Raw genomic sequence first — 15242 nt, 5'->3', positions numbered from 1 at the left:
CAGCAAATACTATATTATTAATAATAATGTTAATTCGAGGCCTGATGACACCATACAATATCCACCACACAACAAATACTAGCATACCCGTCAACTGCCCCAGAAAAAAATGGGAGATGCCATTCCCCCACCCCCCGTGAAAGCACAGCAGCCATTGGGGGTGACTTCCTCTAGCACGATTTTGGGACAAGATTCCACCTCCCAAAAATGTTTCTTTTCAGGTCTGTGGTCTTGTGTGGTGCCCTAAAACACGTGTCTTTGAATGCCATGCCTGAAGAAAACCCTTTTCTGAGTCTGTGATTTTTCTACAATACCAGAAGTCCAATTCCTACCTTGTGTAGAATAGACCTCCTGATAAGGTTATATCTGTAGGACCAGCAGAACTCAGACATCAATTAGATATATAAGGGATCAGACAATATTTCACATATCCTAGTCCCAAACTATATAGGGCCTTATGCACCAAAACCAGCTTCTTGACCTTACCTAATTGGAAGGCGGTGCGATGGCCTTGCGTTTTTCCAGTCATCCTCTCCTGCAAAAAAAAGGGAGTTGGGTGATTTGCTGTGTTGAGTTGTCACTGTTGTCAAGGTGTAGCAGCATTCCCTGACCAACAGTAGAATTATCACATAACTAGGGTTTTGATCCAAATGTATATGTGTACAGCAGCCAAGACAGTGCTCCCATCCTTGTCAGTTTATCAGCAGTCTTACTGATTAGCTGTTTTGTGAGGAGGGGGCAGGAGTGGATTTAATACTTGATCAATAACAAATATCCTTTTTTTCTGAGCAGAGCTTCCTGCATACAGCCTTGGAAGGTAGACCAGGGAAGAGCACTTCACAGAGCATTTGTTTGGCCCCACATTTCTCTAGCTAGCAACAGTGGCGTAGCGTGGGGCGTGCAGGGGGGCCGGCCGCACCGGGCGCAATATCTGGGGTGGGCGCGCTCGCACTCGCAGCTCTCTGCCCCTGCCTGGCTCGTTACGCGCTACGCCCAACCTCAACTTGCCCTCCTCGTCGGGCTGCTGCCAAGAGGGCGGGAAGGGTGGGCTTCTGCCCCCTTACACACACACACACACTTTCGGTGTGTCCGGGAGCGCGCGCTCCTCCCGCAGCCTCCTCCCCAGCTCCCTTTCCGTTCCGCCAGTCTCCGAGCGCCTCTGTTGCTGTTGCGCCCACCTCGAAGTTTGGCCGGCAGCTCTGGCTCCTCAGGCAGCCGCCGCCAGCTGCGCCAGCAAGCAGTGCCGCTCTCTTGGAGCCCCCGCCACCAAGCCCGCCTCTCTGCTTAGCTTAGTGCCTCTCTGCTTAGCGCAGGGAAGAGGAGGTGGCGAGGTGTGGGGGAGAAGCGATGCAGGGCTCTCGAGCGTTTCAGGGAGGGCAACATCCTAGGTGCTGCTGCTGCTGCTGCTGCTGGCACGTCAGGGTGGTGGCGGCGGTGCCCCCCTTATCACTAGGCAGGGTGGTGCTGGGGTGCCTGGGCTGAGGGAGGAGTTTCTGGACAAAGCGGGGCGGGGGGCAGCTTCCAGCGCTGGCCAAGTGAGGGGAAGAGGAGCCGGTGGTGCGGCAGGAGGGGCTATTGTCGCCAGGCGAGGCAATGCAGGGGGCACAGCGGGGCCAGCAAAGTCCTGCGCGGTGCAAGGGATTGTGGGGGTGTGCGGAGCGGTCCAGGCAGACAGATAGAGAGAGAGAGAGAGAGAGAGAGAGAGAGAGAGATCGTGGTTCCGCAGAGAGGAGACATTCCTAGACAGCCGTGTGGGCGGCCGCCAGTCTCGCTTTAGAGCGGGGATGCGGAGGGGAAAGACGGCCAAGTGGCGCTGGGGACTGGAGAGTTAGGACCAGAGGAGCCAACTCCTAGCGGCCGAGGATCCCTTCGGTCCTCCCTAAGTTGATGAGCATTGCTATTCAAATACTGTAGTATGTGTGTTTGGGTGGGTTTCTTTAACTAATCTAGTGGAAGAGACTCGAGTGCTAAAATCCACGGGTTAGGGGGCGCAAATTACTTGTCTTGCCCCAGGTGCTGACAACCCATGCTACGCCACTGGCTAGCAAGAGATAAACTAGATAGGAGTCTTCAGAACATCTGAGGTTCAGGTTAGAGCAAAGGATTCTGTTGTATTTTCATAATGCAAAATGCAACGTTGACTGACTCACAGGCATATATTGCAGGGTGTACAGAGCTGCCACTACAGGGAATACCAAATGGAATCTCTGCCTGGAGATCATTCCAGGCAGGAGAGTAGCAAGTGGGAAGCTGAATGAAAGGACGTCCATCGTGTTAGCAGTTAATATTCCTGTTGCGATTCTGCATTATTTGTTGCTGCGGCAGTGAGCGCTTTCCATTTCCCCCACCCTTGTAAAAATCAAAGCTTTGCTGGCATTCCTGTTGCACCTCCCCATAGGACTTGCAATGCAGGAGCATAAACGTTACATTGAAATAATTCCCCCTCCCGATTACCAGATAAATAATTACGCAGCCTCCCCTGGGACTGAAGGCGTTTGCTGATTGGTTCCATGTTTTATTGATTAGAGTGCTGTGATGAATCAGCCCCAGAGGAGCCAGCGTCTGGCTGTAAGCAGACGGTCGTCAATGTGCAGAATTATAACGAGTCCTGGCATTCAAGGGCCACCACACACAGGGAGAGCAAACAGGGGGACCACACTGCAAAAGCTCAAAGAGAGAGCCAGTGCTCAGTCTCTCCCTCTGCCCCCCCCCCATGACTTTCTGACAGGAAATGGGGACCAGTCCTTAAAGGGAGGCTGGTAACTTTTCCAGTAGCTTGTGATCCATTCCTTAGTGGGAGAAACAGTCAGTTACCAGCAAAAACAGGTATCAATCCCAACTCCACCTTCTTCAACTCAGTGTGGTGCTGGAGGCGGATTGCTGTTTGTTCCAATTCCACTGTAAAGAGTGTGTTTTCCAGGAGAAAGCTGTGGGGCAAACTGATCAGAGTTGTGCTTTCTAACCACAAGACAAGATGAAGTGTGGATGAACCCTAACTTGCATGATAATGAAACTAATATGAGGAAAATATTTTTATCTATAAATACTTTGAACAGCTTGCATCCTACATACTGCAATGAGCCCCTACTCCCCTGTGCTCCGGATCTAGGATTAGGGCCTTAACTACACCATCCATGACTTATGGGGATTTGAGGGATTTCTTAGTCGCTGTCACACAACACTGACTGAGTACAAAAAGATGATTCTGAGGTTTGCCCTCCCATCTCATAGTAACTAGGTTGTGTCAACCATCTTGCATGGTACATATTTGGCATATATGATAGATAGAGATGATTAGATAGATAGATAGATAGATAGATAGATAGATAGATAGATAGATGATAGATGATAGATAGATAGCAGGCAGGTAGATTAGATAGATAACCTTATGGTTTAAAAAGCAACATATTGTTGTCCTTTTCCTAAAATCCTTGCCAGGCAGACCATTCATACTGTGTGTGTGCAGTGGTACCTCAGTTTTTGAACGTCTTCATTGACGAAAATTTCATTTTTCAAACGCCGTAAACCTGGAAGTAAATGCTTCAGTTTTCGAACATGCTTCAAAAGTCGAACACGTCACTCATCTTCCATATTGAGTTTTCTGTATTGAGTATTCTGTATTTTTTTTGTTTTCGAACGTTTCATAACTTGAATGGTCTTCTGGAATGGATTGCATTCAAAAACCGAGGTACCACTGTGTATAAAGGTAAAGGTAAAGGGACCCCTGACCATTAGGTCCAGTCGTGACCGACTCTGGGGTCGCGCGCTCATCTCGCATTATTGGCCGAGGAAGCCGGCGTACAGCTTCCAGGTCATGTGGCCAGCATGACAAAGCCGCTTCTGGCAAACCAGAGCAGCACATGGAAACGCCGTTTACCTTCCCGCTGTAGCGGTTCCTATTTATCTACTTGCACTTTGACGTGCTTTCGAACTGCTAGGTTGGCAGGAGCTGGGACCAAGCAACGGGAGCTCATCCCGTCACAGGGATTCGAACCGCCGACCTTCTGATCAGCAAGCCCTAGGCTCAGTGGTTTAACCACAGCGCCACCTGGGTCCCTTTTACCACTGTGTATATGTGGATAAAAATCTGAATTCAAAATATTGAAGGGTTCGACTCCAAAAGGAGATAATGGACAGGATTCAGTTAACAAGCCCCATCGGCAGAAGCCCTGCTCATGGACTTCCATTTTTGCAATGCAGTTCTCCAGTCCCCTATTGGTCTGAGAACCCCTGGAACAGTATGTGTGGGAAGAGGGGGGTTGTTCTGTCTGGCTAGCAATAATGCATATGCAAATGGAATATTTGTCATGTCAAATTCCACCCAACGGCATTTCTCTCTCCTTCGTCTGGAATTGGTTATAAGGCATTTTTGGGTTGCCTTGGGTAAGTTAAAGTGACTAACAAATTTAATAAACAATAAGAGCATCACATTAAAACATGGAGCTGCCATACTTTAATCTTAACTACTCCCATTCTGATTTCTCCTGGCAGGAGACACAAAAAATGCAGGGGCAGGGGAGACGGACCTTATCTGCTAGAGTGTGGTTTTTTCCTTTGTATTTCTCTTCTTGTATAGTTTGTATGTAATCCCCCACCCCCTATTTTTTGTCTTCTTTCTCTCATCCCATAGGACCTGGTACAGGGATAGCAGGCAATGGATCAATGTGTCTGGCCGTACCACTGTGGCTGTTGGCAGCTTCCGTGCTCTGCCTACTCAGCAAATGTTAATAACATCCGAATTTTAAAAAAAGGAAAAAAATATTAAAAACCCAGCAACAACAAGAACAACACACAAAGCAAAACAAAAAATATGTGTCATACAGGAGACAGAGCAAGAGAATGAGAGAGAGAGAGAGAGAACGGGGGAAAGGACAGTTTCTTTCACAATTTTATGTGTACCGCAACAAAGGGGGGAAATTTCAGTGAAGAAGATTCAGCAACATTTATTCCAACAAACTGTTAAGTCACTGACCGCCCAGGAGTAAAGAAGCCTAGATGGATCACTCTATGGAGACTGGATCCTGCCAAGGATGCCAAGATGCTGTAAAAAAAAGAAATATCAACAATGAAATTATTATTATTCTCTCCATTCCCTCATATCATTTCCTTCCTTCCTTCCTTCCTTCCTTCCTTCCTTCCTTCCTTCCTTCCTGGAAAGAGATGGCCTTTGCTTTGGTGTTGATAGTCACAACATTTTGATTGGCATGCTCATTTCTTAAACTGATACTTAACCTTTTCAGATTTCTGGCAAACAGTGATGCAAATTTCTGTAGCATACTGGTGTCCCATGAAGAAACTCCATGTGGTCCTTTGTATGCTGCTTCCCCTATTAAGCTCTCCCATATTTTCCTTTGTACCTTAAGCCCACAATGTTTTGATTATGCCGAAACATACCAACATTACTCATCTGCCCTCTTGTTCTTAACAGGCCTCGCTTTCTCTCATAAGTGTGTGTGTGTGTGTTCACAGACGGGCAGGCATGGGTGTATCTGTGTGTGTCTCTCTCTCTCAAAAGCATGCAAAGGGGGCAGCCCCTGTGTACATAAGCTCATCATGCTGTAGATAATGACTTGCTGTGTACATGAGTTCAAACATTAGCCTGGATGTGAATGCAGGGGAGCAAGGACATGAGCAAAGTCTTCCCCAGCAAAATTTTGCCTTGACTTCTTTTTGTGATCCCAGTTTTGAGGAACTGATCCTTAGCCTTCTCCTGTTCTCCAACTGAATTCATCATGGTAGCTTTCAAATGGAACGTATATATTGTCCCTGTGTATCTCTTCAGTTTGCTTTTATCAGAGCAGGACTGACGAGCCTGCAAGGCCATAGATAGCCAAGTCCCGAAGAGGCTGCTGAATGAATTATATGAAGATTTGAGGGTGTCAAAGTCTGGAATGAGAGAAGGTTGAATGAGATTAGATCTATTACATCTCACAATGTGGACAAATGTTTGGTAAATTTCTTGTAACTGCACAGCCCATTGTCCAGAAAGCTTGTTCTATCCACTGCCCTCAGGCAAGGCAGCATCAGGATCTGCTGAGTAGCTTGGTCAAGGCCAAGCAGGCTCTGTGCATAAAAGACCAGTGGTCTGGAGTCAAAGAAATGAGGGAAATCAACAGAATCCAGGAGGTTCAGCAGAAGGTTCAGGAGGAAGCCAGAGTGATTAACTTTGGGACAAAGAGAAGAGTTCCTGAAGAAAGGCTGCTGCAGCCTGAGATCAGAGTTTCCCAAATTTGGGTCTCCAGCTGCTGTTGAACTACAGCTCCCATTATCCCTAGCTAGCAGAACCAGTGGTCAGGGTTGATGGGAACTGTAGTCTGAAAACAGCTAGAGATCCTGCTGTAGATAGTCAACAAACGATATTGCACCAGCCACTGCTACTTACAGCATGTGTAGCTTGGCTACACAAAACCCTCGCATTGTTCTGCCCCTTGGTCTTTATCCTCCAGCCTTTTTGCTATGCTTAACTTGCACTGGTGGGCATCTTTTCTGTGTGTGAACTGAAATAGACAGGGTCAAAGTCAGGTGTGCCTGGTAACTGGGAGATCTCAGACTTCATGGGATGACTAGAGGAAAGCAAAAAAAAAAAAAAAACCAATAGAGTGACCCCTCACCATTAGGGATTTTATCTCACAATGGTTCTAAAATTATTAATTTTGTGGTTAGTAACCATTATGACCCCTGAGCCTGAGCAGCTTTCCATTCTTTTCCTCCTCTGATTAGAAATTTCAGGAGGGTGCACTGTACTCAACACTCAGCAATACATAGCCATTCTATAAAGCCAACTTTCTTATGACTATGGTAAAAAAACAAATAGAAATCTGCCAGAAAGAACAAAGTATTTCTATTACTACCATCATTTTGACTTTATACCCTTCAAATAACCAGAAATACACTTGGTTTGAAACACAGGAAAGCCATCTCCCAAAACCTGAGCAGAGGTCTTGCAAAAGGAAGTTTTAAAAAGGTTTGACAGGCAACTACTATCCACTTTTTTTTTTAGTGTAAACCTTTTCTGTTTTATTTTTTACTGTGGTTGGCTCTTGGCATTCTTACCACAGAAGTAATCCAAGTGCAAGAGATTAATTGGACACTCATTATAAATTGCAGATGGAGATGGAGAAGAGATTGTGTGTCTCAAGCCAGGTCACTAAGAGGGGTCTGTGCATCCCTGGCGTGAGTTGGAACCTTATCTTTCAGTAATTGAGTCACCTTTGTTTATTTCAGTACTTTACTTGCACTGGTTTGTCATTGACAATTGGGCAGATACGAAACTAACAGTTGCATGTAATTCCCATTCCTGATGCCAAATATCTCAGAAAGGGCAAGCTGAACTACTTTATGAATTCCTGGCCCAAAGAGGCTGCCTGTAATTTTTAGAAATTGCAAGTGTAACTGGCAGCAAGAATATAACATGAATATAATATGCCCATGTTGTGTGTTGATTAAAGGAAAACGAGTGCCCTTCATAGCTTATTGTCAATTGCCTTTTGCCCCGGCCACAGATTTGGTTAGCCCTCACAAGTGCAATCCAATTGTATGGTCTCAGTTTATCCATAAAATGGGTGGGTTCCGAAAAACAACACTAAGATTGATATAAATGCTTCTTTCTCTTTGGGGAATTGTAGATTCCTCATCTACAAGGATGCAGTGGGAGGGATGGAGGAACTGCATAAGGGAAATCTACTCTTTTAAATTGCCCAGTACTCCATCCATAGTTTTCATTCCACTGAATTGCTAAGCAACAAATCTCTCATTTTCTCAATCATTTCAAATCAGTATAACTAACTGTGCCATCAGCAGTTGTAGCAGCTGAGTAGTTCTAACCTGTAATGCAATTCCTGTATTAGCAAAAGTGGCCATTTGCGGTTTGGAAATACAGATGTAAAGTGGTGTGTGTGTGTGTGTGTGTGTGTGTACATGTGTGTATGCATGCTCTCACACATGCATTAAGTCCTTCCTTTTACTATAATGAGTACCAGCCATTTACAAAAAGCTCCCTGTAGCTCCATGCCCACACAGCAAGACAGCTCTCACCTTGATCAACAGCATGGCAGAATCCCCTCCTGCTGCTTTAGCAATTTATTTTCGCTGAGGTCTGCAGTTTGGGGCAGACTCAGGCAGTCAATTAAGCAGGCATCCAGGCTTCTCAGTACCATCCTTCCAAGACTTGCAATTTACTGTTAGACAGTTAGTATTCCGTAAAGGTAGGAAGCGGAACAGAGAAGTAAGGGGTGGTTGGAGGGTGAGATAGCAATACAGACAGGAAATAGCATTCAGCTCTTGGGGAATACCCAACACTGAATTTTGCTACAGTGGCATGGGTCTGGCGAGAAATAAATTTACAAAGCAATCCTCCCCACATGCACACACATGGTGTGCCTTGCAAAAAGGCAAAAACTGCTGCTGCTGCTCAGATAGAATGAATCTCCAAACCACAGTTTAGTTTCAGAGAGAGAGAGAGAGAGAGAGAGAGAGAGAGAGAGAGAGAGAGAGAGAGAGAGAGAGAGAGAGATTCCTCGGCACTCACATAGAAAATTGCTCCTCATGCTTGTGTTTCGCAAGTAAGGCCGAAAGCCTATGGTCCCTAGGAGGGCATCACATGAGATAACTCAGATATGCCCATCTGACTTCTGACACAGAGATTCAACATCAAAGAGGACAATTCAGAGTGGGATGAGCCTCCCTCTCTGACAGCACCGGCTCCTTCAGTGCTCTGACCTGACGGATATCAGAGCTCCAGTGTTGAAAGGGCCAATAGGGGTTTGCTGAGAAGCAGCCGGGGTCCGAAGGATCCTGAGCCCTCCCAGTCAACTTCCAAGAGTCTCTAAACCTCTCTCTCCACTTTCCCATTGGAAACAGTGGGAAGAAATGTTAAACAAACAAGCAAACAAACCTGAGGCCTGGAAACGGAGGGTTATAAAAGGTGCCCCTTCTCTCACTTCCATCCTTCTGGCAAAGCCTGGTAGGGCATTGGCTGAAGTAGTTAAACCACATTTCATTACACACACACACACACACACACACACACAGGATTGCAACCTAAGTGTTCCAGACCACTACTGCAAGAAGCTACCATGTGGACTTGACAAGGTCACCATGCAGGTCCTTTGCCAACTATGGTCACCAAGCTGGATCATCCCAGATGATTTACTCCACATAAGTTCTGCTTTCTGAAAACTGTCTGAACAAAAGTACTGCTAGTGATTTGGGCAACACTTCAAAAAGGTGTGCTGGTAGTGTGTGTGTGTGTGTGTGTGTGTGTGTGTGTGTGAGAGAGAGAGAGAGAGAGAGAGAGAGAGAGAGAGAGAGAGAGAGAGAGAGAGAGAGAGAGAGAGAGAGAGAGAGAGAGAGAGAGATTGGCTCACTTGCCATGGCTTCTGGCAGTATGCTGTTTACAGAAGTGGCATAAATACCTTGTAGCAAGGGATAGGATTTATTTGCCAGGCTTATACATATAAATGCATGCAATGAAATCCTGCCATGATCATGAGAGTAAAAACACATAGGAGGAAATGACTCTGGGGATATGATTTTAAGTGGGAAAGTGATGGATGAGGGAAGTGTTGAGTACCCCACTGGTTCTCTACTCCAAATTGCTCCTTCTGAATCTGTTTTTTTTTCCCATACAAGAAGCAGCTGTCAGAATTTTATTGCACATTTGCATGTAAAATGCCCCTCTACCCTGAGCTTTAAAGAGAAGTTTGTCAATGTTCCTGAGTTTTATTTTCAGACCTGAAACAACTTATCCTTCCCAACACTACTGGTATTGAAACTTGCCAGAATTCAGATATATGATTCCCTATATAATTAATTAGTTCATTAAGAAATTAATTGCCTTATACAAAAAGTCTCAAGGTGACTGACAATGAAATAAATAGTGCATTTATTGTGGCTTGGTCCCTGGCCACGGATACAAATTCCATTTCCTCATCCCTAGTGACTGGTTTGCAATCCTTTTTTTTTTCATGCAGAAAAGTTGTCAGAAGATCACTTTTCCCCTTCACTTTGCCATAGCGAAGTGGTCCTTCTGTAATACGGCCTTCTGAAATAAGCCCACAATTTACTTTTAGCATTTTTCAGAATCTGGATAATTTTACTGTGAAAAGATGCTATTTTACCAGCCCAAAAATGAAGGGACAATTCACTTTCTGGTGGCTTTTGCAACTCAAGAGCACCCATGCCTCTTTTCCCTGTGATTTAAAGCTCCATCCCTAGTAACTGTTGTTTAAAATGATGAGTCCTGGGAGCAACCAGGACTGGTAAATGTGCTATAAGGACAGCCCTGGAGTCCTCATAGGAGTCCCAGTCTCCACTCATGGTGAATTCTACAGCTGTGTTCCAACACAAGCCAGAGAGGACTGGCAGATAAGTAGGCCATGCCAGCTTCCTTGCCACCCCCTCCCCAACAGTGATATTAAGAGAGGTATTTGGATACCCAGAAACTATTTGCGGACAAAAGAAATTTCAGCTTGGAAGGGAGGTAGCTTAGGAACTGAAAAGGGCATCTTGCGATGTATCTGTTCCTTCCAATGCTGGTCAGATATTAAGAAAGCCAAGGTCAAGGACAACTGGAATAATTGATAACTCAGTGATATCTGGACTACTGTATATCAGAACCACCAGTGCATCTGCAGAAATACCTGGAGGTATTGGCTGAAAACCATGATGAGCAAGCAAGACTTAAGTCTTTGTGTGACTTGGTGACTGCAAGCCATACATCTGTTCCTGGAATGGAGTTAAGCTTCTGCTTTGGTGATTCTAATAATTGTTGGCTCTTCTCATCCCTTTGTCAGGACTTTTGGGATGTGAGCACACCAATCCAGTAGAAGTTTTGGTCTATTAGGAAAGAAGCTAAACCATATTCATTCCCCCCCCTCCCCCACAAAGTGCAGAATCCCTCATCACTAACATTGTTCTGTGTCATTGCCATATCTGCTCTTTAGCTTTGCTTTGGTTGGGTCATTCACATAAGTGTTGGGCTGAATGCACTGTTTGGTTATTGTAGAGTTGCTGATAAACACTGTGCTACTGGCGGCAATGTGTGTTTTTTTTAGGAAAAGAAGACTCAAATCTTATGTTTTTTAAAGTATACTTGTAAAATAACAAAAAAACAAAAAAAATAAAAACACAGGGTTTTCCTTAGACAGGAGAAGATGGGCTGAAGCAGGAAACAGGAGAAAACCGTCAGACTTCATGGCTGGAGCAAAGGAGTAGGAATCAAAATTCCCCAGGGCCTCTGCCACTGACTCATTATGGCACCTTGGTCAACCCCTTTTTCTGTTCTATGCCCAAGCTTCTCCTCTGTGTGATGTGAAAGGATTCAGAGGCACTTTCAAGAAAGCTTGCATGGGAGTCACAAAGCTTTTAGTATTCTCTAGTTAATGTGAGAATGGCAGGTGGTAATTGTTTTGGAGGAATAAGAATTGTTTAGTTTTTTGTCCCTACTCTGGAAACTCAAATGTTGCTTTTGTGCTTCCTGAGAGGAACTGAACATCCTCAGTTCTCACTGGCCCCTGAACACTTCTGTTTTGTTTTTCATTAAGGCCACTAGGTGTTCCCAGGAGTCAGAAAGAACAAGAAACTTTATGGTGGGGCATTATGGTGTTTCCACTCTTTCCTCTCGTGTGGTCCCTGCTTCCCTGTTTCCTTCCCCCCCCCCCCTCACAGCCCTAAAAAAAAAAAAAAAGCTACAGCCTGTCACCGTGCCTGCGTGGTGATTCAGAAGGGGACAGCAGTTCCTCAAGACTGTAGGTGTAATCGTGTTTGATTGATGGAAGTTTAACATTTAGTGTTATAAAAACAAAAATACAAAAAAAAAGATTGTATTTCTTCTACGAGTTTGTAAATATACGAGGGTGACATGAAATGTCCTGTAACATCCATGCAGAGGAAGAAACACTTAGGTATTAAGATGACCCATTACTTGCTAGCAGATTTCTAACCTTTCCCCAAGTGACTGAGGCTTAAAAGGAGTGGGAGGCTTGCCTCTTCCGCAGCATACCAAGAGAGCATGGAGGCAGCCATCCTGGAACATGTGAACTCCAAGCATGATTGGAGTGCGCCATCATTTGTATGTGTCTTGCTATGCAGCAAAAGAGTCAGCTACATATGCCTTTAAACTACCAAGGATGTAGGTCTGAGGGTCATTGTGTACCTTGACAGCTTGATTATTTCCAGCCCACAGCCTTGGAGTTTCAAAAGCTCTCTCCCCAACATGCTGTGTGCATATTTGATCCTTTTAAGTGGTACCACTTCTGAAAGTCAAGGATACAGTTTGGACACCAATGAAGGCAATGGGAGTTGACTTCAGTGGAAGTTAAGATTTGATGCCTTTAATTCAGTATTAACTAAGCAAATGTCATCGTTTTCATCATGCCTCTAGATCACTTTAAAGAAAAAAAAGACATATAATATTTGAGGCCACGCCAGCGTTTTCAGGGGATTAACGGACATTGAATAACGGGGGTAGAGACAGGCTGAGATGCCTTAGCTTTCAGCCACACCAAAGGAAACCTCCATACATCATCATGTACTGCAATTCCTTTACACCTTCTCGTGAAATATTCCAAGTGAATGGAGAGGACATAACTCCTTCTGTACACTTGCTAGTACAATCTGCTGCAACAGTTCTAACTCCAACGACTGCCACAGTTGACGTCATCATCGCACCTGATATCACACCAAACTACAAACATCCAGATGTCCTGTGAATGTAAATTTCTGGGTTGTTACTTGTGGGATGCGAGATATGGACGCTTTCAGTCTCCCTTTTGAGAGGGAACATATATTTCACTCTTGCTTCAAATTCACAGAAACATGGAAATAAATCTTCCACAGGAATGATGATGAGAAAGGTTTTTGAAGTGGAAAGCATGTGGTTTCTGGAGAATAAAATTTTGGTCAGGTGTTCAGTGACTTTCAAAAAAAACTATGCAAGACTGTAACCCTTGCATGCACATGCATTAACAAAAGGTGATTGAAGAGGGGAGAGGGAAAGGAAATACCCAAGTTTTTGTTTGTCTGTTTATAGAGCTATATAAGGATGTCATCTGTTCATGGGCTACATAGAGACTTTCCCCCTCTTGTGAATGACAAGTATGTGTATTTCAAAGAGGCTGCATTTATCTGTCCCTTTAAAGATCTGAAGACATACAGTGATCCTGATGGGAAAATGTGATATCTTTAAATGCTTAGTTATTACTGTGGATGTTAATCTTAGCAAATAAACCAGAATCTGTGAAAGGCATCTTCCTCTCTTGAGAAGTAATTAGCCAGTGGTGGCAGAGAAGGAAGGCCACATGTTAGAAGGACAGGAATGGCTTGAGCCAGTCCAAGGCAAGGTTGTCCACCAAGCACATCAACGGAACCAGTCAATGCAGAACTTATTTCCCCTGATGTGGTGCCATCAGTTAATTGAGATGCCATCCTCCAAGCACCACAAAGGAAACCTTCACAAGTTATGCTACAGAATGCACCCCATCCCACCCCACAGAAAGAATTTTTTTTAAAAATGTAGATGACATGATAAACAAAAAGCCATTTTGAATTCAGATGCTAGTTCCTGGAAATAAAGGTATATAATTAAGGGTGCGAAACAATTGGCCTCGTGACTTAACCATGCACACTGCTCTATTCATGTATGCCGGGGACAATAGATACCACCCTGAGTTCTTTGACGAAAGGGTGGAATGAAAAATGTAAAATAAAATATAAAATGCTGCTCAGTGGCGATATCTTGATAGGGTTGCAGGGAATTCAAAAAGTATGGAGCATCTTCTGTCAAAGTGACTTGTGGGGTTAGAAATATGTCTTCTGCCTTGGTTGCTTCTGTAATTCCTAGTAGCTCAATTAACTTAATTAATCGGACTTCTGTTGAGTCATGGTTTAACTTGGCCCATTCATTTTAATGGGACCCAAGGACAACAAATGTCATCTAGATTCAACCCTATGTGAAACAACCATAGCCTACAATACATGGAACAACAATATGCAAGGAACATGGCCACCTAACTACTATTCACTGAAAGCCTATCTCAAACTAGAGTGTTTTCCTTCTTCTGAAGTTGTTTCATTTGCTCCCCGCTTTGGTCAAAGGCAGACATGCACTTGCATGGCGACACATGCAGATCCCACCACACCACCATCCCTGCTGCTTCCTGAACTACGACCACCCCATTACCTCACCCACCTTCTCCCCACCTTCCCCCATGGCACATGCAACCTGATGCAGACTTGCTGGACGTGCTGTATAATAAAAGTCATAAGCTTTGTGGCTTGTGGTGAGCTCCTGCTAACAAGAAAAGGGTTATGCAGACCAGGGCAGGGAGAGGGTGGTAAAGTTGTCTCCAGCAACTAACCGGCCTTTTCCATTCCCCCATCTGCAGCCAAATTTTTCCTTTGGGTCTCGGGGAGAATATTCAGTCCCTTCTTGCTGCACTGCTGGGCAGTTAGAATTCTCCTCATTAACAGTGTTATATACATATAAATATATATATATATCTATATCTTTATATATATTTTTCCCCAGCACCGTAGACATGATCTGAACTTCTCTTTAATGAAAATGAAAACACGGCCATTCTATTTTATTTTATTTTATTTTATTTCTGTCAGTTTTTTCAACAAACAAACAAACCTAGGTCTGTGGAAGAAAATTTTTAAAAGCGCAGTGTGTGTGTAAAAACAAAAAAAATGACAAAAGCTTTTCTTTCTTTCTTTCTTTTCTCAATGTATTTAACTTCTGTTTTTGTGTCTCTGTTTATTTACATCTATGAATGCTCTGCTCTTTCTGTGGTCTTAAAAAAACCCCACAAAAAACAAAAACGAAATAAACGTGAAAAGGAGGAGCTGAGTCTTCATTTCTTGTCATGTCTATGTTTATGGGGAGGGGCTGTGTCACAAAATGGAATGGGCAGGAATGGGGAAGAGAGCAAATTCACCCATCCCCCTTACTGTTGCTATTGTTTACTGTTTATAAAGCTATTATAGTGCTATACATCTCAATTGCGCCATATTCACGAATAAAAGAAAATGACATTTTATTGTTTCATTAAATAACATCTATTTACAAGAATATCCTTCCACCCTGTTTCTGCTTCAAAGAACCTGGGAAGCCTGAATGTCTATGATCACAGTCCAGAGAATGGTATGACTTAATCCAATTGAAATCCATCTGAGTTGCTCGTAAAGGTAAAGGACCCTTGACAATTAAGTCCAGACATGAATGACTCTGGGGTTGCGGT

General features: G+C 44.1%; 1 protein-coding gene across 2 annotated transcripts in view; it reads left to right on the top strand.

Moving 5' to 3' along the window:
• LSAMP (limbic system associated membrane protein) overlaps positions 1-12549 on the top strand; it is a 440854-nt gene extending 428305 nt beyond the window's left edge. The window contains exon 7 of one of the 2 annotated variants that reach the window (XM_088668209.1): positions 12383-12549. In XM_088668209.1, the coding sequence (XP_088524335.1) occupies positions 12383-12411 (29 nt within the window). In that variant the 3' untranslated portion in view covers positions 12412-12549. Of the gene's footprint in view, positions 1-4630; positions 6626-12382 lie in introns of those variants that run through there. The other variant, XM_035114576.3, reaches the window with a different exon arrangement.
• Positions 12550-15242: the final 2693 nt, after the last annotated feature.

Source organism: Zootoca vivipara, chromosome 4, assembly GCF_965207765.1.
Source record: "Zootoca vivipara chromosome 4, rZooViv2.hap1.1, whole genome shotgun sequence".
Lineage (NCBI taxonomy): Eukaryota > Metazoa > Chordata > Lepidosauria > Squamata > Lacertidae > Zootoca > Zootoca vivipara.
The sequence above is the reverse complement of the archived record's forward strand: the minus strand, read 5'-3'. Positions and strand labels throughout refer to the sequence as shown.